Source organism: Rattus norvegicus, chromosome 10 (assembly GCF_036323735.1).
Source record: "Rattus norvegicus strain BN/NHsdMcwi chromosome 10, GRCr8, whole genome shotgun sequence".
NCBI lineage: Eukaryota > Metazoa > Chordata > Mammalia > Rodentia > Muridae > Rattus > Rattus norvegicus.
In genome coordinates, this window is record NC_086028.1 from 90640299 (window position 1) to 90662941 (window position 22643).

A 22643-nucleotide genomic window follows, 5' to 3' on the forward strand; every position below is an offset into this window, starting at 1 on the left:
CCCCTGGAGTTAAAGTTGATTCAGTCTCGGTCTGCTGTCCCTGCTAACTACATGTTTATATGCACTGTGTGTCTTATATCCCCTTCCGCTGTTATGAAGGTGCCCTAGCTAGATCCCTGATAATTTTACTTTTATTTCTGACTTTTGGCCCCTAAATTTTACAGTCCAGTTAATGATCTTAGGGCAACATTATATGCACCTAGAAGCAGGGAAGCAAGAGTATGTGCTAAAGGACTATACGCTTCAGGACTGAAGCTAGAGCCAGAGTTGGAGCCAATCTGAGGCCAGTGGGAAAATTCCCACGACAAACCTTCAAGCACAAAGGACCCCCTCACTTCCAGGAAGGAAAAAGCTGGTTTAGTTCCTGGAAAAGCTACAAGCCAAACTGTCATACAAAGCTACCTGTGGCTTCCAACCTACCCACCCTTGGAAAACTTGAATGGTATACCAAGTCCAATCTGAAAATCGATTGTTCCAACAAATGTACATAGTACCCTGCCTAGTTACCTTTGTGCAAATTCTGCCCCAATTGTTCAAAGTCTACTCCAATTGTTGGCAAGGTATATATATATAACCCTCTGTTAGAGTGGGCTCAGGGTCCTCTCCCCTTGAAGTGGGAGGACCCTGACTTGTCAGAATTAAATTCTTCCTGCTTTTGCATCAAACACTGCCTCCATGAGTCTCATTCAAGAGGTCCTAGAAGAGGTTCAATTCGGACCTCACATTTGCTAGGTACTAGGTACCACTACTGCCGATTCATGTTTCCTATCCCATCTCTACCAAATTGGACGGCTGGTGTATCTGGTGTACCTGGGAGTGGATCAAGCTGCTGATGCTGACCTGCGAACTGAATTGCTGATTTCCAGACAACGCAGATGGGAGTTGCTCCAAAGAACCTTTCTAAACATGTCCACTCCCTCCGTATCCTTTCTTCCCAGGCAAGACTTTTTGAAAAAGGAGAGTTGAGATTTTATAAACAATTTGGATTTTAAAGCAGACTGGATTCCTGAAAACACATTTTCTTTTTTTTTTTTTTTTTCCGGGCTGGGGACCGAACCCAGGGCCTTGCGCTTCCTAGGTAAGCGCTCTACCACTGAGCTAAATCCCCAGCCCCACATTTTCTTTTAATGGAAGGACACTGTAGCTGTCTTTAGACACATCAGAAGAGGGCATCTGATCCCATTAACGATGGTTATGAGCCACTATGTGGGTGCTGGGAATTAAACTTAAGATCTCTGGATGAGCACTCAGAGCTCTTAACTGCCCTCTCTCCAGTCCCCAAGACTGGACTTTTTTGTCAATAGGCTTCCTATTAAACAGACAAAACCCATATTCGGTCACATGGTTGAACAAGTATTCGGTCACACGGTTGAACAAGTCTGTGGAAACAACAGGATGTTTCTGCCACAGCAGGCAGTCTTTCCAGAACAGTTCCGGTCCTTTCCAGACAAGCAGATATCTGTGGGGTGGGGGTGGGGGTAGGTTAGGGCCTGCACAGTGCTGGTGACTGTCCAGTGTAGTTTGTTGTGATTATTAAAAACATTCCAGGCTATCACTGACTTCTTTCTGACTAAGGCATTCTCTCCACCCCCATGACTATCCTAAAGTGGCTGTCCCACCACCACCACCACCACGATGACCACCACAACCACCACCAGCAGCAGCAGCACCCCGCTCCGTGCCCAGCTGGAGCACTTACGATTTCCTAGTCATAGGTCCCCTTTGGCTAGTCTGCGGAAAGTTGCTCTAAACTCCGGTTCCCCTTAGAAAGAAAACTCCAGAGGCTTATGATTTATCAGTCAGTTTTATAACACGAAATTCTCAACCCACCAAACACCCACACAAAGAACTTAAAAGTAAATCGACATCAACACAAGCGGAACACCCAAATGGGACAAACCCACCCTACATAAGAGTTAATCACCTATCTAAGAAGTCCCCACTACGTAGAACTCCCAGAAGGAACTGGTTCTGGTTTCTCTTCCTCTCCTAAAGGTTCCATCTGGTGTCCTCCCCTCTGTCTGCCCCTGTGTCTCTCTATCCTTCTGAATCTCTCTGTCCCTTCTCTAAATCTCTCAGCCCACCTTCTTTTTCCCTGCTGGATCCAATAACAGGCTTAGCCTCATCTTTTAGCTGCCCACACCTGTGTGCAGACGGCAATCTACAGTCCACAGATCCCCAAGGCTTCTGGAAGAGGCCTTGTAGTCCGCTCGGCCTGGCCTCCGAAAGGCTAGCTGTCCAGAAGCCGGCCTGGCAGGGGCGGGCAGCCCACAGGCGTCAGCGGCTTGAAGTGGAACCAGAGCTGGAAGATTCCATTGGCGAAGTGGCCGCAGAAGCCATGGCGGTGCGAGTACTCCCACTCGCGCCTGACGATCTTGAAGGTGATGTCCTGGTAGGGCGGGCCCGCGTGGAAGCACACGATGGCAAAGTCCGAATTGTCCACGCAGTCCTCCAGGAAGTACTCGGGCGTGGAGCGCTTATGGAGGATGTTCGGGTAAAAGATGTTGAATATTTGTAGCCTTGCACGATCTTGGGCAGAGGGTTGTCCGCGTCGTAATGAGTCTGGTTGTACTTGTTCCACTCGAAGTCCGTGTGCACGCGGTTGAAGAAGCGCGGCTTGTGCGGCCGGTACTTGGCGGTCCACGGGGAGGCGCAGCCACCCAGTGGCATCTCCACGTTGAACTGTGCCTTGTCCTGCCCCATACCCTCCCTCGCACGCCAGAAGAAGATGTCCTCAGCGTTCTGGCTCTCATCCCCCGGAGCCTGGAGCTGTTGGCCAGACAGTTGCAGGCGCGGCAGATCCTCGTGTGGCTCCAGCACATGCACGTCCACTGGCAGCTAATGCGCTCCGATCCAGACTCTGCCTATCAGGTCCTCCTCCATCAGCACTGCCTGGCCACCAGCCTCCGCCTCCGCCTCCCCAATGCTGTGGTCTCCTCGCGTTCCAGAGTTTCCGCCGGGTCCACTGACATCCCAGGGCTGGGGTGCCGCGCGCCAGGTTCTGGGCTGTGGCTGGCCCTGGGCTCTGACTGGAGGATGGGGAAGAGCGCCTCACTGTCCACAGCCTGCTCCTGCTCCAGTTGGAAGAGCTTCTGTCTGAGAACATCTTGGTGGCGCTCACGGCGCTCTGGCCATGTGTGCAGGCAACTGCTGCAGCAGGCTTTCCCAGTAGGGCAGGTCGAGGGTGGGACCACCGGCCTTTCCCTCGACGCCCTGGAGGATGACCTGCAGCTGCCTGAACGTCTTACCCTTGAACACTGACTGCACATCGGAGCTGACCAGGGCATTGACCCCCTCACGCCATTCGCCTGGGCCCTTGCCACAGGCCTCCAGCTTGCAGAGCTTGGCGATCTCATCCTCTGTGATGGTCGTCATGTCCTGCCAGAAGTCCACGTGCTTACCCTGCTCCACTTCCCTGTAGACATGGATGTCCTCCATCAGGTCCTCCATGTCTGCCATCGTGAGGCTGTTGAGGAAAGCGTACGGATCGAGCATGTCCACCGCCTGGCCAAAGTCGTCCTCTGCACTGATGTAGTTGACCAGCAGGTCGATGGGCTTGGCTCGCCCATCTCGGATTCGGATCTTGGAGCGAAGCTTGGCCTGCTGCAACTGGAAGCTGTGCTCCTCCCAGCTCTTCAAGTGTTCTGCCTCCTTCTGCCGCTGCAGGAGCTCCTGCTCCTGCTCATGAGTGGCTTTCTCCAGTTCCCGCTTTAGCCGCAGATGTTTGATCTTTTGCAGCTCCAGCCGGTTCTCCTCCCGGATCCTCTTGTGGTGCTCCTACAGCTCCTCTTCTCCCAGGTGGATGATGCCTTTTTTGTCCAAGGCCTTCTTCCAGATGAAGGTGCCTAGCAGGTTGTTGTCTCCAAAAGGGTTATCGGTTGTTGGTATAGCCCACGTACTCCTCACCCCAGCCCATCTTCTCCTGCTTTTTGCGCTCCTTAGCTTCTTCCTTCTTGGCCAGACGCCTTGCAAGCTTCTGCTCAGGCGTCTCCAAGGCCTTGAGCAGCTCTTCTTGCTGCTTTGGGCTGCTCACAAAGCCGCAGCCTTTCCTGCGGGCTGCTGCTGGCTCATGGCCAGGGCAACGGCCCCTGAGCTGCAGGAGCATCTCGGGGAGTCCGATCTAGATGCTGGGGACCCTGGGGACCAAGAGTTCCTGTGACCCTTCCGAGCCCAGGAGCTGGGTGCCCACTCCTCAATTGAATCAAAGTGTGAGGGCTGGCCCTGTGAGTGCCATCGGGGTGGCCAAGGGCTCTGGCTTCCACTCCTAGACTTTTCCTGGGCTCCTTCAGAATCTAACCTGTGCCCACTGCTGCACCACTTGCGTTCGCGTCGCCTTCTGCTGCTCTGCTTGCTCATGTCTGGGACTCCGGAAGCTGCTCAGACTCCACCCCTGTTGCTTCCGACCCAAGTGAGAGTCCGGACCCAAGTTCCGGCTCCTACTGTGCAGGGAGACTTTTATACCTTTGTTTTCTTTCTTTCTTTTTTTTTTTTCTTACAAACAGGAAGGGGTGGATTCCACTGGGCCAGTTCAGGCTGGAAATAGCCCTGAGTGAGCTCAACCTGCATTTTTTTTAAAAAAAAAAAATATTAATGGATGTCTTTTAGGTAAATGTTGTTGTCTTCAGACACACCAGAATTGGGCATCGGATCTCATTACAGATGGTTGTGAGTCACCATGTGGTTGCTGCGAATTGAACTCAGGACCTCTGGAAGAGCCCTCAGTGCTCTTAATTAACTGCTGAGCCATCTCTCCAGCCCCCAAGACTGAAAGTGTTTGAAATTCTGAAAGGCTGTGGGACTCTTTAACTCTATAAAATGGTTTATACTTTGATGTCTTCATATGTGATCTTGGGGATAAACAAGAAAGAAAAAAGTAGTGGCTTCACAACTCTCTGTTTCTGTATTAATCTGAAATGGCTCAGTTGTGCTGCCTAGATTCCTGTCAATTTGACACAAGTTAGAGTTATCTAAAAGGGTGAAACCGGTTGGAGATTTAGCTCAGTGATAGAGTGCTTGCCTAGGAAGCCCAAGGCCCTGGGTTCCGTCCCCAGCTCCGAAAAAAAGAAAAAAAAAGGGGGGTGAAACCTAAACTTAACTCAAAAAGCAAAAGGACCCTCCTCCAGGTCCAGCTGTAGAGTGTTTCCTCAATTAGTAATTATGGGTTGGAGCCCTGCCCATTCTCAGTGATGCTGTCCCTGGGCTGGTGACCCTGGGTTCTCAAAAAAGCAGGCTGAGCAGGCCATGGACTTGCTAGCCATGCTAGCAAGCAAGCTCTTAGGCATCAGGAATTCATGGCTTCGGCATCAGGTCTTGCCTTCAGGTTCCTGCCCTGCTTGGGTTCCTGTTGTGACTTCTTTCAGTGATGGATTGTGAGCTGAAAGTAGAAATGAAAGAAACCCTTTCGTCCCTGTCTTGCTTTTGTAGGTTTAGTGGAAGAAGGGAGAGCCCTAGGAAAGACAGGGAGCTAACTGCAGCACACAATGTGTGAAGTTCTAGGAAGCCACAAAGAGGCACTGAGCAATGGCTCAGCTGGTGGGGCACTTGGTACTCTTTCCACTCCCAGCACCCACATTGGGCTGCTCATAGTGGCCAGCTACTCCAGCTCTGGGATTCCAACACTTTTCTGTGTGTACCCCATACTTAGTGTATACACATGTCATCCTTTCAAGAAACCAACCAACCAACCAAACAAACAAACAAACAAATTGAAACAGAAACAGTTGCAGGCAGTTCGGGGTGTGTGAGAAGAGTCGAAGCAAACTAAAAGAGCCTGTAGTGCTTAGAGAAGGCCTAAGAACTCAGGTCTTGGTTTGTTGAAAAGTGCCTGCCTAGGACCCCTGAGGCCTAGGTTTCATTCCAGTCCTACAAAACTTAATGGTGGACTCCAGAAATCCAGAAGCCAGGGAGGGAGAGGCAAGAGATTTAGGAGGTACTTAGGGCCCATTCCTTAGAGGAATCTGTATCTCGAAACAACAAAGCTATTGGGTGGTGGTGCACACCTTTCTTCTTAGCACTGTGGAGGTAGAGGGAGGGAGGCCGGTATCTAGGAGGTCAAGGACAGCCTGGTCTATAGGACAAGTTTTAAGATACCCAGGCAGACACAGAGAAACACTGTCTGAAATTACCCAACCAAAACCAAAAAAGAAGAAAACAAAACCACAGTGACCAGGGCATCTCAAATTCTGAGAATGAGTCACACCACCTCATTTGGTTTTTAACACACACACACACACCCTGGCAGGACAACATACGGAAGTGCGTATTTTACATACCAAAGAAGACCTTGCTTCCAGGTTCTCCCAGCATCACTCAGTCCCTAACTGGCATACCCTGCCCCCAGTGTGAACTTTCCAGTCTCTTCTTCCACTGGTTACTCCCTATATAATTCAGACCCCCCCTCCCTCTGCCTCCCTCACTCCCTACCTGCTTCTCATGTCTTCTCTCACAGCCTGATTATCCCCTTCTTCCTCTTTCTCTCCCTTTTCTACCACCACCCTTTCCCCTGGTAAGTTCCCTGACCTTGGTTCTTGGGTTAGGGCAGCTTCCCAATACACTTGCCTTTAATACTGGCTAAATTCAAGGGCAGTGAAGAAATAACCTATCAGATGGGGCCACAACTGGCACAAGTTGAGTCCGAAGGCCCATGGGCTTGGTCATTCCTGGCTACATGGGGACCACTCTGTCCCTGTCTCCTTCTCTGCTGGATACATCATTTCTTCAGACTCTCTGAGTGCCCATCACCACCTATATTGACTCACTTAACCCTTACAACCCTCAGGTAGGCTCATTTAGAGCAACCAGCTGTGCAGTGATATGAAATGACATTTCCTTTAGTGTTGGCTTCCCTCAGAAGCAGTCACTAAAATTCTGCCAATGGAAGAGCCTTGGCTCTCTTCTGGTAGCAGGGGGTGGCAGCCTCGATGTGACAGGTCTGGAAGCAATGGAATTCTCTCAATCTATCAGAGGGTTGAAACAATGGACTCCAAAGACGTAGGAATTTCTCCCAGAATACCATGCTAGGAGAAGCAAAAGGCCCCAGCTATAGGGCCTGTGTAGGAGTGGGGCAGGGGATATGGGGAACAGTTGCCTTTCCAAAGGAGACTTTGCACAGTCCTAATGTCTTGTCAGTGTGGGCAGTAGTGGTGCAGAATTTAGTCTAAGCACTCAGAAGGCAGAGGTAGGCTGATCTCTAAGTTTGAGGTCAGCCTTGTCTCCAGAGTGTGTTCCATGACAGCCAGGGCTACACAACCCTAACTGGAATAAACAAAACAACGAATCAACAGGTTAGAGCACTTTACAGGATAGGCCAATGGTAGGAAGGACACGCCTTGAGAAGGGCTATTTAGATTTGAAAATCCTTGCCCTTCTAGTTAGACTTCAGTCTCACTTCAGTATCCCTAAAATGGATTTAGAGATTCTCCAGATCTCTTTGTCCCTCTTTCTAATATGGCCACATTGAATCTTTTTTTTTGCTTTCGAGTTTTTGTTTGGCTGTTTTAAATGGCTTGCTGATGGGTAGATGACTTGGGGCTCAAATTGGGACCCCTACCACCTTTGCAGGAAGCCGCAGAAAAGGGTTGACTCAGAACCTGCATTTGGAATACAGCTGACACTTTTTTGGAGACAGGTTGTACTACGCAGCCCTGGCTGGCCTGGAACTCAGTATGTAGACCAGATACCCTCTGAGTACTAGGATTAAAGGCTTCTTTTTCAGTGAGTTGGTGTTGAAAGGGATTTGTGGTTGTGTTATAAACTTGAGCTTGGATACTCTTTATATACTTTTTGTATGACATGAAACATATTTCCAACTATTTAAAAATGTAAGGCAGGAGTGGGCCTGTTGTCCCAGTTGCTTGTGAGGCTGTAGGGTTAATTGAGCCCAGGAGTTCTGTGTCATTTTGGGCAATATAATGCAACCCAAAAAAACCATAAAAATCATTGGCTTGAAATCCATACAAAGGCAGGAAGGGCAAAGGAGCCTGGAGGCTGTAGATATTGACCCTTGGTCCACATTCCAGCCATCTCAAAGCTCCTTAGCACTAGGCAAGCAAGTTTCCACAAAAACGTCTGGCCCTCCCATTAAAGGTGGTCTAGTTTAGATAATATAATTTCGTGCATTAATGTGCACACCCAAATGTCCCCACTGATTCAGTTTGGCTTTAGTGGAGCCCCTCCCCCAACTGTATAGTTTGTAACAGGCAGCCTGCTTTGTGGATAAAGACTCCCTGTAGAATAGAGTACAAATACCAGCTGTTGTGACAGTGACACAAGCTACTCTTCTCTGTTCCTTTCTATTTCCTCATTATAGTACTATCCAAAACCCACAGACCTATCTTCCACGAAGAGTTTAGAGTTTTGTTTTTTTTGTTTTTTTTGTTTTTTTATCTCCACTATATGATCAATTTTTAAGGCTTTACTCACACCCATCTAGCCTGGACCTACCTGCCACTGACTGAGGTCCCCTTTCTTCTCTGTGGACATTCATATCAGATCCCTCCTCTCCTGTGAGCTGTATTATGCAGAGACTCATTCCTCAGCTTGGAATTTAGCTCACTGTTAGAGTGCTTGTCTGACATGTTTGAGGCTCTGGGCCTGATCTCCAGTCTCAAACTACTTGTTTCCACATCTGAAAACCGTGAACATGACTTCATGAGCAGTGTTAAAGTTGACACAGTATCTGGTAACTATCAAGTAACTACGGCAGATATAGAGTACATAGAGTAGGCAAGCCATCAACCAACCGCTTGCAGGAAATTACACTATAGATTAAAATCCCAGATCTCAGCCTCCCTGAGGATTAAGTTGATTAAAAAAAAAAAAGTTAATGGTAAGAACTAATGGTCAGGTTCTATTTTTCTTTTTAATTGAAAACAAAGCTCTGTCTGCAGCCCTGGCTGTCATAGAACTCCATGTCCATCAGGCTGGTCTTAAACACAGCATCTTTCTGCTCCTGTCCTGAGTGCTGGAATTAACAGATGTGAGCCACCACATCCAGCTAAATATGGTTCTTGTCATTGTCTCTCTCTCTCTCCAATTCTGTTCGGAGAAAGACTAACATGGGCTGGGTATGGTGGCACAGGTCAGTATCCTACTACCCAGGAGGTACAGACAGGAGGGTGAGAGTTCAAAGTCAATCTTGCTTAGTTTCAGATGGCTGCTGAGGCTTTAGGAATTCCTGTCTCAGAAAACCAAGGGGCAGGGCAACAAAGGCCATTCAATATGGATGATTCAGTAGCTTAGAGGTGGGGACCGACTTATTAAAGCAGAGTTTATGCCTCTCTTGCATTTTAGCTATTAGAAAGCGGAAACATGACAATGATTTAAAAATATGGAGAAGAGGTTAACAGAGGACACGAGAGAAGGGAGGCTGCTCTTCAGAGAACAGGAAGATTGTTCAGCATCAGTGGGCTGTGGGGAAGAGCTTGTGACTTGATTAAGTTAAACTGTGGGGGTTGGGGATTTAGCTCAGTGGTAGAGCGCTTGCCTAGCAAGCAAAAGGCCCTGGGTTCGGTCCCCAGCTCCGAAAACAAAACAAAACAAAACAAAGTTAAACAACTGTGTTAAGACTTGCTTAGGGTGTGGGGGATTGACTTCAACAGTAGACTGCTGGCTGCCTAACGAATGCAAGGCCCTGCCTGGGTTTGGTTCCTAGCATGGGTTTAGGGAATATATGACCAACTGGCTTAGGCAGAGCTTCCAAAGCACTAGACAGGGAGGGGAGACAGGAAAGAGATGACTGGCAGTGGTGAATCTCAAGGAAGCTGAGTGCTAGCCTCTACTTGCCTGCAACTAGTTCTCCATTTTATTAGAAATGGGAAGAAAGGAAATAAGACTGACAGCACACCCGCTCTGTCAGCCAGTCACTTCCTGGACATTGTGTCAACCTCAATACTGCCCATGGAATCAGGCTCACCATTTTCAGATGAGGAAACGGGGGGGGGGGGGTGAAACAGAACAGTCTTCTGTCAGACCACTGCCTCTTTTCCATTGGCCACTAACAATCCTGTCATGCCTGTGGCTGGAGGTATATACCTTGGTTTCTATAACCAGTAGCACAAAGTCTGAGCCCCCTAATTTCCCAGGGTAGGAGATGAACATAAATTAAGAGATTTTATTTTTCAGTGTTTGGATATGTAGTGCTCTTCCAAAGGGCTCCTGTGGCCCACAGTGGTGGCACTTTTGGTGACTGGATTATAAGGGCACTAACTTCAACAATGACCAATCTACTTACTATTGATAAACAAATGGGATCTTGGGTTCTTGGATGGAAGAAGTAGGTCCCTGCAGCTGGAAGGTCCCTGCAGCTAGAAGGTCCCTGCAGATGGACGTTTGAAGCATATCTTGCCTCTGGCCACTTCCTGCTACAAGATGAGCAGCTCTACTCCATCATGCTCTCTGACATGAAGGAGTAGAGCCAAGACCAAGGGCTGAAATCTCTTGAGATGGAGGCCGTGTATAAATCCTAGCTTCTGCAAGTCGTTTTCTCAAATATTTGTTACAGAGACCAGAATTTCAATAGCCACCCACCAAAATGTAATGTTTATATTAAAATGGCAGACAACCTCAGTTTTGCTTCGAATACTATCACTAAATGATTCAATACATTGATAGTCTGTTTTTCCAAATCAAATGCACTGTCAAATCAACTTATGACAATTGCTTAGGTCCCTGACAGAAATGTGAAGCTAAGCTGAAGACCATTAATTCAGGAATTGCTGTCAGGTACATAAATATTGCAGGATATTTGGTCATACTGTGAACTCAAAGATTTGTGTTATTTACTGGGAAAACAACTGTCTAGTTGTGGTGTTGCTTACCCTTAGCACACACTTTTAACTCCTCTGCCTGGACTTTAGTACACACCTTTAATCCCAAACAATGAAGGTAAAGTTAGTTTGTAGTAGGAAGTACCCATGTTTGAAAGTAATGTCTAACTGAGTGGCAGACAAAGTGATGAATCAGAGAAAAATAGAACATGCCTACCTCTCGCAAGAAGGGAGAGCAAAGGGAAGTTACTTAAGGGGCAGTGCAAAGGATGAGGAGGCAGCTTTACTGGGACAGTTGTAGAGACAGGCTGTGGAGAGAGAACAAGCTAGACACAGGTGAACACCACACAAACCAAAGAGAAGGTACCAGGAAATTAGAACATATTGGCAAAGTTAGTAGAGGCCAAGTAGAGCAAAATATCAGAGGCTAAGAGAGAGAAGCCAGATTGAATCAGAGTGATGGTTTTTATACGCTTGGCCCAAGAGCGGCTCTATTAGGAGGCATGGCCTTGTTGGAGTAGGTGTGTCACTGTGGGCGTGGGCTTAAGATCCTCCTCTTAGCTTCCTGGGAGTCAGTATTCTGTTAGCTACCTTCAGATGGAGACGTGGACCTCTCAGCTCCTCCTGCACATGCCTGCCTGGATACTGCCATGTCCCAGCTGTGATGATACTGGACTGAACCTCTGAACCAGTAAGCCAGCCCCAATTAAATGTCATGGTGTCTGCTCACAGCAGTAAAACCCTGAGACAGTCAGCTTGGAGTCTGAACCAGAACAGCTGAGTTGACCAGTCAGCCAGAGCTCAGGTAGAACAAGAAAGACTGAGCTTACTCAGCAGTAAGTCTCAGAGGCTGAAAACATTCTAGGCCTAGATAAGATTGTATGGAGGTTAGAAGCTTCCAGGCCTAGGCCCAGGTTAGAGATGTAGGCAATAAGCCTTGGGGATAATTACTACAGGAGAATAAAAGATAGTTGAACACATAAACTATCTCACTTAACCATCCAAATGGCCCTGTATAGTAATACCATTTTATGAACAAAGTTGCTGAGGCTTGGAGCTTAAGAATACCCATCTATCCTTTAAAGGACTCAGCTGGGATCAGAATCAAAGGCTTTACACAGGACCTGTGTTCCAGGGTACCATACTGCAACATCTTTCAGAGGTCAGAGGCAGGAGCAGTACAAACACACAGGTACCTGGGTACCATCTGCCCACTCTTGCTTGATGCTGGTTTTATTTTTGAAAACAATCCCATTCTGTATTTCAGGACACCCATGAACAATTATTCTTCTGCCTAAGTCTCTCAGGTGCTAGAATATTAAAGGTGTGAGCACCATGTCTGAACTAGATAATGCTACTACCACCATGTCCAATGACAGCATCTCCCTCCCCATCCTCCCCCCAATCAGTGTGTGTAGTGTGTGACACAGCATGTGAGTGGAGGTCAGAGGACAACCTGTAGTTTCTCTCCCTCAATCATATCAATCTCAGGAATCAAGTTCAGGTTATGAGGCTTGGTGGTGGCAAGTGCCTATACCCATTAAATCATCTCTTATCCTTTTGGTTGTGAGCCTATTTCTTACCAACTCAGCCATCTCTTCAGCCTTGATAAACCATCTCTGTGGCCCTGGTATCACCTTTTTGATGGAGGTAACCATTATGGAACATTCAAGAACATGTTTGCCAGAGATGGATGTGGTACTCTCTCACCTATAATTCCAGCACATGGGAGGCAGAAGATGGAGGACTGATGCAAATTTTTGCCAGCCTCGGGTAGAGTGAGACTTTGTCTCAAAAACAAGACAAAAACAGAAAATAAATTACTTAGGAGTCTGAAGTATCAGAGACAAGTGATGAGTGTTCTGGTGTCTTCCTCAAGATGCTTTTCCTAGAAGTTAATTCTTTAACGACCAGCCACTTTGCTTTTGGCAGGTCCAAAAGCAACATTAGAAAAACCCAACTCAAATACAAATCCTCAGGGACTCACATATATAATAGGTACTATAGACTCCATAATGAAGTACAAAAATTCTGCTTAAGTTTAACACAGATTTCCCCAATTTCTTTGTCAAAGTAACCTTTACTCTTTCTTTGATTCATTAGTAACCTACAGAGAAATCTGTACAACACACTGTGGAGAAAACTATGCTAGGCTAAAGTATGACCTGTGGCTTTAACATCAATTTGAAAAACTTTCCCTTCATTCCTCTTAAAACCAAAATCTGGTTGCACCCATGTTTAAGTTTTCCATAGCTGATGGGAACTGGATTCTTACAAGTGACATAGCATCGCTTGCCACTCTCAGACAGGCTACTTCACGTGCCCAAACATAGTTTACATAAATTGATCCCTGAATCCTAGGTTAAATTAATGTTACAAACATTTCTTTTGGGAAAAACATATTTTCCTGCCTTACTGATATTTTATTTTTGAGACAGGGTTTCTTTGTATAGTCCTGTAGATAAGACTGGCCTCAAACTCAAGAGATCTGCCTGTCTCTGCCACTTGGGTGCTGGGATGGATCAGAGGCACGTGCCGCCAGGTCTGGCTAATATATTTTGCTTTATATGATGCTTAAAATAAAGTACCCAATTGTTCTAAGCAGTTTCTATTGGAATAGCTGTTGATCCTAGAGTGATTTGACGTGAGTTTCCTTGACATGCATACATAGTATGATTTACTTGTGTGCCCGGCCCTTTAAAAGATCACCAATGGCTAGTCAACTGACTCTTTGGGAATGCTTAGCAGTTAGAACTGCTTGACCCTATGACCTTTAGTGTCAGTTGACTCTTGGATTTCTGGAGACAGGGAGTAGGGTCCAAGAGTCAGAGGAGTAGGGTCCAGGTGGCAGTAGAGGCAGAAGAGTAGGGTTGGAGAAGACAGTTGGTGCACAAGAAAAACTGAGAAGGGCTGGAGAGAAGGCAGTTGGTGAAGAGATTGAACCGTGCAAATAAAAGGCCACTGAGCCAGGAGCTGAGCTGAGCCAGTAAAGATTTTACCGTTAGGAGATAGAGGAAGAACCCATGAAGAACCCACACAAAATAGCGGGGGGAAAAAGAGACATAAAGCTTCATTTATAGAAAACTAAAACTGCTGGGCAGGGTGGCACTCACCTTTAATCTCAGCTCAGCAGAGGCAGGGGGATCTCTTGTGAGTTTCAGGACAGCTAGGGCTACACAGAGAAACCCTGTTTCAAACCCCTGCATCCCCCCACATCCCCCACCAAAAAAGTGAAACTAAAAATTTCATCCGTGTTCAAACGGTTCTTTTAAAAATGCACTCAGGAGACAGGCATCAGGGCGGATGCCTGTAACGACAGCTCCTAGGGCCTGAGGCAAGAGGACTGAGAATTTAGACCAATCTTGGCTACATAGTGAGACTCTCAGAAAACAGATAAAGGTGAGTCTGTGTGCGGGAATGTAGTTCAGTTGGTAGACTGCCTGCCTAGCTTGTAATTAATCCTAGCTCTTAGAATGTAGGGCAGGAGGACCAGAAGTTTGACTGCATCCTCAGCCACACTAGATCTAGGTTAGCCTCAGCTACATTAGACTTATCAAAACCAAAAACCGAAAATGGGACCTATGTTCTAGAAAGGGCACTGGGAATCCTCTAGCTCTAGCACAGGATGGCGAAACTTGAAACGATAATTGGCCCAGACAACTTGTTTGTGGACCAGCTGGAAGAACTCAGCTTCAACTCTGTCCATTCCTCTTTCTCTTCTGGTCTCCTCTCCTAATTTATGACACTCCAGTGTCATTTAAGGAGTTATTTTTAGGCTGTGCATAGTGGCTGCAAGTCCTGTAATCCCAGGACTTTAGAAGAGGTTGAAGGACCACCTGAGGCTAGCCCATGCTGCATAGTGAGTTGCAGGCCATATTCTTTTCAGATTTATTTGTAATTATCTGTGTCCACATAAATGCAGTGTTCGTGGAAGCCTTATGGATGTAGATGTCTTGGAGCTGGAGTTAACAGGTGGTTGTGGCCTGCCCCATACTGGTGCTGGGAAGCAAACCCAGGATCTCTGCAAGAACAGTGCCAACTCTTAACCAATGAGCCATCTCTCCAGCCCCGTTTCTTTTGGTCTTGACAATCCCAGGAAAGCCATCTTGTTTCATCTCAGCCTCTCAAGTGTTGGGAGTGTGGGTGTTATTTTATTATTATTTTTTTTGATCCCACTGTTATTTAAGAACTGCCCTTGTTTTCCCACTGTGCACACTTGAGGAGGAGCCACGGTGCACTATCCTTTGGTTCTCCATCATTTTCATGGTTGAGACTCACTGCATTCTGGGGGCTCCTCCTTGCCCCTTTTCCCTACCCTCTGCTCCTGACTTGCTCTTCCTCTCTTCCTTTCAAAAATATCTTTCCAAGCAATCTGGAATCTGGAAGATGACTCCCGATTTGAGTTTTTCTACAGTGATTGAGTTCTGAAGGATGGAGAACATCCAAGAAGGAATTTGTCATCCTTTGCCCATTGGCAGGTCTCTGTCCAGTCAATATGTGGAAAAGTTAGTCAGAAATACGAACAGAACTCTACTTTGGAGTACTTGCCGACGCCTGGAAAAGTTCAAGCCGGCTGTTTAAAAGCCTGAATGTTTCTCTTGTAGTCCTTCGGTCATGTTCAGACATCTGGTCAAGGAAGAAGCATGAGAAGAAAACAAAAAGCCGAGCAGTAACTTTGAAGTCAGTGTCTTGGCTCACGAAACTAGGTGAAGAAAGTGCCTTTTTCCCCCTTTGGCGCGGGGGTCAGATCCCATGCAGGAAGCCCTCCAGTCGAAGGCGCTCACCCTCCCAGCAGACTCTCTGTGAAGAGCAGGCCTGTTTTCCCATTCTGGCATTTACCCTCAGAGCCCCCGAGCACTCCGGGAGGCCCGTTTTGTCACCGGAGGTTGAAATAGAACCTCCCGCTAGGTATTCTGAGTGTCCCCCGGGGGGGAGCGTCCTCCGCTGTGGAGGGGGCATGCTAGTGAGGGCTCGGCTCTGATCCCAGGACACCTTTGTCCCTGGAGACGCCCAGCCAGTCAGGTACGTGGAAGGCCAGGGCGGCCGGCTTTCTGTGCCTGTGGCGTGGGGTCTGGGGACCTGGACGGAATGGCGGGCGGGCGGGCGGACATCGGGTGGGCGTCAACAACTCAACGATCTCTACCCCCAACCCCCACGCGCCCCTCTTCTTCTCCTATCCATCGCTGGGCAGAGCGACCTCACTCCTCACCCAAAATGTGTGTAGACCAGAGACAGGGCAGGCGCGGCGGCCGGGCCACTCCGACGCTGCTCCGCGGCCTGAGACGCAGCCCAACCGTCGGCCTCCAGCTCCGTTTACACAAAGGCGGCCCCCGAGGCTTCGGCCTGGCCGCTCACCCGGCGCCCCCAAGCAAACCAATCGCCCCTCACGTCGCAGTCAGCCGCCAGCGCCGCCCGCTGCCCGCCCTCAGCCGCCCTGTCAGGCGCGGCCTGCTCAGCCGGTGCGGGGTCCCCTGGTTAACCCCTGCTCGCCAGCCCAGCCGCTGATTGGAGGAGGCGGAGCTCTGGGGCAGCGGCGCCCCCTCCCCCCCCAACACCTTTCTCGTCCCCTCCCCCACTGTCGGCACTCCCCCCCCCCCAGGAACACCCCCCCCCTGCTTCCCAGCCGTGCAAATCTCGCGAGGAAACACGAGGTTTCACTAGTGTGTTTACACCGATCACTACTAATCCGGACCGAACCGATCCGGATTAAGGGGCCGGAGGCGGGTCCTGGGCACTAGCGGTTCCGACCCCCCCCACCCCGCCCTCTGCGCCGCACCCGAGTGGCCCCCCCAACCGAGCCGGCCCCCACTTCTCGGCCCGACCCGGACCCTTCTGCGCCTCCCTTGGCCTTTGTCCGGCGCCAGGAGGCCGGCCCCGCGCCCCCCGGCGGCCGCCCGGGCCCGGGCCCGCGTCAGGCGCCTGGCTCTGTACGCGAGCTCGGGGATCTGCGGCCTCCGTGGCCCCCCTCCCCCGCCCGCCCTCTCGTGGAGCCCGGCGCCGGCGGCGGCTGCCCGGGCGGGGGGTTGCGGCGCTCAGGAGAGGCCCCGGCTCCGCCCCGGGCCTGCCCAGGGGGAGAGCAGAACGATCGGCAACCGGGTCGGGTCGGGGCCCCTCCCGAGAGGAGCGTGGAGCGGCAGCGGCGGCAGGTGAGACGCTCAGCCCGGGACGTGGAAGGGCGCTGGGCCTGGGGTATTAACCGTCCCGGGGGCTCCCAGGGCCTGAGGAGGCTGCGACCCCGGCCGGCGTCGTGCCGCAGCTCCTGGGTGCTGAGGCGGGAGGTGCTCCCTGAGGGCTGCGGGTCGCTGAGGGGCCAAGCCGAAGATGGACCAGGCCCAGGCCTGGGAGTGCGGCGGTCGGCCCGCTGAGAGAGGGGACTCCGGGGAGCTGGAGGCCTTGGAAGCCTACCGGGCGCCCTCGAGAGTGTCCCTCGCTCCGTCCGTGACAGGTGGGCCTGGAGTTAGGGAAAGTTTGGAGCCGGCAAGGGGCGTCGGGACCAGGCCCCATCGGTCCTGCTTCCCGGTTTGGGGGCCACTGGGAGGATCCCGGTCCAAAGCCTCGCTGGAAAGAGATGGAGTGGGTATTTTCTTATCGTGAGATGACATTAAGTGGGATAACTGCTAGGGCCTCTTTTTCCGGGCCAGACCTGGGGATGGAGGGTTGGGAAATGTTTCCAGAGACCTTGGGGTTGGAGAGAGACTGCATTGTAACCTCTGCCATTCCGACCTCGATTAGGGCAGGGCGAGTGGCGAGCAAGGCACTTATGTACCTATGGAAAAACTCGGTTTTCTTCTCGGTCTTTTTGTTTTGTTTTTTCCTTTTTAAGATACCTTTCTACCCTTCTAACAATTTCCTAATTCCCTACTTGTACGGGTGAGTGAAACTTTAATCCGTCACCCTTTCATTCCCCTTTGCCCCAGGCCTTCAGTCCAGGAAGGGAAATGAAAGTTAGGACTTGGATAGGGGATGTTACTGGAAATTATGGAGTTGTTAGATTGCAGAGAAGGTTTGATTCGTGTTTTCAATGAACTTTAATAAAAATGTATGCCAGTCCCTCCAGTAACTCTGAAATAATAGTATGTTGGAAGGATCTCTATGCAGTGCCGCTCTTTCAATGTTGAACTTTTTGATGGATGGTACAAGAATTCTATCCTCCAACGGATGGACAAACTTGCTCATAGTGTCTACATTAATTGGTCAGGGAAAGAGTTTAAAAATGGTGTCCTCCTGCCCCTCCCTGTTGGGAGGAGTGCTAAAAGCAGATACCCAGAGTGGGGAGAAACCTACTGCTCCAAGGAGTGGTCAGAAAGATTTTGCAAAGGAATTGTTATATCAATTTCCTGAGTGAGTGTAGGCTGATGGTTTATCTTGGGCTCTACGTTATATTTAACGTGAAAGAATTCCATTTTTCATTAGCTACAGGGAGCTATTCAGAGAAAGGAGCTATATACAGTAGGGTTTCTTGAAGTTATTTGCAGCTTCTGATTCATTCTGTATTCACTTGAAATTATTAAATGAATCATATTTTTAGCTTAACTAGTTATGTGTTTGGGAGAGAAATCTCTATAAGTACTTAGATCGAAAGGTATCTGATAGAGTTTTTTATTTGTAAGTCTGCCCTTGTTTTACTCCTCCTGCTTAACTTTTACAGTTTATGTGAAGAGTTTATTTCTATTTACTTTTTTTGTAATTTTTTTTTTTTTAAACAAGACAGGGTCTCATTGTATAGCCTTGAGTTTGGTGTGTGTGAACCAGGCTGCTTAAACCTCCTGAATGTTAGGATTAGTACAGGGGCGGGCTTCCATACCTTCTTCCCTCCGTAAAGATCAAATTAGAATTCAGGAAAAGTAGAAAAGACCTTCATAGATGAGAACTTGAACTGCTGTATAATCTTAGATGACTATTGATAACATCAAATAACTTAGAATATAACACTTGAATCTATATTTCCTTGAAGTTTATAAAATTACTGTGTGTTATACACAGACCTTGTTTCTTCCATGTAGTTTTCATGGCTTCTTGTCCCTCTCTCTTGTTCTGTAGAAATGATGGAAGAACTGCACAGCCTGGACCCACGGAGGCAGGAGTTACTGGAGGCCAGGTTCACTGGGGTTGGCGTAAGTAAGGTGAGTTACTCCTCAGCGGTAACGAACACCTCAGAGGATGGCTCCAGCACACTTGGGAGTTGAACAGAAGGGTTTGGGTGCTAGAGACGTACTGTTAGGTTGCAGAGGATATGTGTCTCGTGGTCCTGAGAACTTTGAAAATCTGCCAGTCATTCCCTTAGTGTGAGTGTCTGCACCCTTCTGTTAAGGGCGGAGCTTTCCTAAGGGAGGGAGGGGCTTGCTGCAAGGATACTGATAGGATGGGGAATCTAGATTCTGTTTCATGATCCATTAAAACTTCTCAGCCACTCAAGAAGAAAAAGGCATTGTACAGCTTTCATCCACTGGCTCTTTTGGGGTGGCTACAGGATGGGGTGCTGATGAATCTGCTGAGGTCTGCTACTTCTTCACATCTGCAGCTGCAGAGGCCTCCGGTTGTCTCCCTGGACTGCCTTTTCACTCTTAATTGTTACTAGTGTTTTTCTTGTTTTAATTTATTTTTTTGGTTTTGAGTGTTTGCCTGCATTTGTATATGTATGTACCCATTGTGCATGTTTGTGCCTGCAGAGGCCAGAAACAGGCATGGCGTGTGCTGGAACTGGGTTTTTATGGCTGAGAACTGCCATGTCAGTACTGGGAACTGTACCTGGTCCTGGAAGAATAGTTCTTCCCTGCTGCACAGTCTGACTAGCTTCTTGCTGTCTTCATTTTGTGGCAGTGTAAACTGAAATCAAGTCCAGGCCTTTGGGCAGGTGGGATGTTGACAAGGTGACACTCTTCAGGTTTTCTGTGCCTTTATGCATGTACGTGTTTACCCTCTGCTCTCACAGGATGGTTTAGTGCATTGTTTACATCTGCTGTAATATTTTATTTAAAAGGTTTGCCCGATCCAAGGTTGTCCTATGACTTGAGCTTGAGATAACTTGTGCGTTTTGATCTGTAATGTATATAGTGGATTCCTGTCTTTTTTAAAAAATATGCTATATCTTGCAGGAATGTGACATTAATCTTATGCTCTGGCTAGTTGTTTCTTCAAGGAGGAGGAGTACGTTAGGGTCACACTTAGAAGACCTAGCTTCTTTGATGGATCACACAGTTTAGAAAGCTGGAATAACTTGGTAGTTTTTATTTATTCAAAAAGTACATAGTGCCTGCAGTATACTGGGCATTGTTGAAGTGTTGTTTATAGTACCCAGAATTGAGCTTCGGCAGTTCTTTAATTTTTGTTTTGTTTTTGAGATGCATAGCCTAGGTTGGTCTGTGATTTGTGATTGTCCTGTCCCCGGATGGGGAGTGCAGGTGTCCCCCACACCCAGCTGTACAGTCTGCATGCTTAGTTCTTCAGCTACTCTAGTAACTGGCTGTTGGTAGCACTCTGGAGCGACTGTACCTCTGATCATTCATACTGAAGGTAAACAAGTAGACATAAATTATTCCTTCAAAGGATGTAACCTCAGAAAGAAGCACGCTGTGCCATTCAAGTATGAAGTCAATATCTGGTCCAGTGGTGACGTGTTTCTTTTGCCTGGCCTAGAACTCCTTGATCTTCCCATCTCAGTTTCCTAGGTGCTGGGGCTATGGGTGTGAGTGACTGACTGTACTAGGTCATGTTTATAACCATTGACTGATTGATGTTTGTGGTATAAAGGTTCAAATCCAGGGCCTGGTAGGGTACTATATATATCTAGTCCTTTGGGTTTTGGGTTGTTTTTGTTTTTTAAGATGGTCTCTTTTGTAGCCCTGCTACTCAGGTGCTGAGATTAAAGGCATGTGTCACTATACCCATCCAGCCCTTCTTGATTTTTTTTCTTTCTTTCTTTTTTTTTTTTTTTTGAGATAAGAATCTTTCAAAGTTGCCCAGAATAACTTTGAACTTGCTCTATAACCCAGGCAGACCAGTGATCTTCCCACCTTAGCATCTTGAGTGTTTGGGAATACACTGTTGCGTCTTTTCCCTTAGCAATTCTGCATAAGACTCATGCCTTTAATTTATTTTGGAGACAGAATCTTACTGTGCAGCCTAGACTGACCTGGAACTCAATTGAGGCTGGTCTCAAACTCAAACTCATAGACCTCTTGTGTCTCTCAAAGTGCTGGGATTATAGGTGTGTCTTGCTAAGACTCGTAATCAAATCTAATCACATAGTTTACTACTAAGAAAGTTTATATTCAAATTGCTTATAGTTCATTTTCCTAATTTTGTTTGTTTGAGACAGGGTTTCTTTGTGTAACCCTAGCTGTCCTAGAACTCACTCTGCAGACAATACTGACCTGGAACTTAAGAGATCTGCCTGCCTCTGCCTCCTGGTTGCTGGGATTAAAGTACTAATCTTTGTTAGGATGGCTTCTGGCCTTTGTATGTAGCTGCAGAATGGCTCTATCAAAGTGTGCTTTTGGTAAAATAGGTCCAAGTGATGGAAATGAATGACATTTTAATTTTACTGCTCAGACTCAAGATCATGTGGCTAAGTTGTGGGAAAATTTCAATGTACACTTGGGAAGCTGATGTAGTAAGATCATAAGTTAGAGGCCAGTCGGGACTACATAAGACCCTGTCTCTAAAAAACAAACAAAACCCTAGAACCTCAGAAAACTTTAATATTGTCTGTTTGTTAGAAAGTTCATAAATATTAAGTTGCTTTTATGCCATTAATTATGCATTTTGACTTGTTGGTCATGGTAAGTATTTTTTTTCAATAAATGCATTATTTAGTGATCAGGAAAAATGTTTTCTGTAGCAAAGAGAATTGAAAGAAAAGTAAGTTACTTCATTATTTGCAGAGACAGGTAAAGGAAAGGAAATTTTGTTTTTGTTTTGTTTTGTTTTGTTTTGTTTGAGACAGGGTCTTTCTGTGTAGCCTTGGCTGTTCTAGAACTCACTCTGTAGACCAGGCTGCACTCCAACTCATGGAGATCCTCCTGCCTTTAGCCTCCCAAGCATTGGGATTAAAGGCACACACCATCACCTCCCTGCTAAGCTACTCTTTTTATACAACATTTTTGAGGTAGTCTTGTGTAGTTGAGAATGACTTCAAACTTTTATGTAGTTGGGGATAACCTTGAACTCCTGATCCTCTTGCCCCTGCCATATCTAGTAAAGACCTCGCTCTCTTTTTAATTATTTCTCTTTCTGTTAGGGTTAGGGCTGGACATTGTATCTCATAGGTCACTGATTGAAATGAGGGCAAAAAAAATTAGGTAAAAAGGATGCTTTCGGTGAGACTCCCTTTTCTGGCTTTACATGGTTTGTTGTGTGTCATGCTTTCCCAGTAGGATGTACTGTTCACAGCTGTCAGCTTGTTAAGATGCAGATAGGTTTCCACCTTTACTGCTCCAGAGAGAGCAGAGTGACTTGTCTATGATGGTGCCATCTAGTGGGATCTGTGTGATCTCCTGAGTTTCTCCTAAGTGCTCAGGACACTTTGAGTACTTTCTGATGCCCATAGTAGGAAGGCAATCAGGGCCATCGTGGACTCTTTCCAAGTGGACAAGAGTGCTGGCAGTAGCTGCAGTCTTTGAATGTTCTAGTTATCGTAGGTTTTCTGTCATATTGCTTTTCTTTTTTCACACCGAAAATTCAATATAACTCACAAAACTTTGGTTAAAACAAAATGGCCAGAGCACCATATTTATTACTTACACTCAAGTACTTATTTGTATTTTGGCTTTTAATTTCACAATTTTTTTTGTTCTTTCACAGCACACTAATACATTGATTTTTCTCTATATTATTAGGTTTATTTAATAATCATTAAACCAGAATTAATTGGCTTAG

At 47.5% G+C, this 22643-nt stretch overlaps 1 protein-coding gene and 1 pseudogene across 19 annotated transcripts in view; one reads left to right on the plus strand and one right to left on the minus strand.

Moving 5' to 3' along the window:
- Positions 1 to 1788: 1788 nt before the first annotated feature.
- Positions 1789 to 13997, minus strand: Cactin-ps2 (cactin, spliceosome C complex subunit, pseudogene 2; annotated as a pseudogene).
- Positions 8325 to 22643, plus strand: part of Tlk2 (tousled-like kinase 2) — a 99805-nt gene continuing 85486 nt past the window's right edge. For 5 of the 19 annotated variants that reach the window (XM_039086134.2, XM_063269191.1, XM_039086137.2 and 2 more), the window contains exons 1-2: positions 16482 to 16912; positions 18807 to 18889. In XM_039086134.2, coding sequence (XP_038942062.1) covers positions 18809 to 18889 — 81 coding nt within the window. In that variant the 5' untranslated portion in view covers positions 16482 to 16912; positions 18807 to 18808. Of the gene's footprint in view, positions 15789 to 16390; positions 16913 to 17001; positions 17212 to 17320; positions 17340 to 18806; positions 18890 to 22643 lie in introns of those variants that run through there. The other 14 variants (XM_006247574.5, XM_039086139.2, XM_063269184.1 and 11 more) reach the window with 12 other exon arrangements.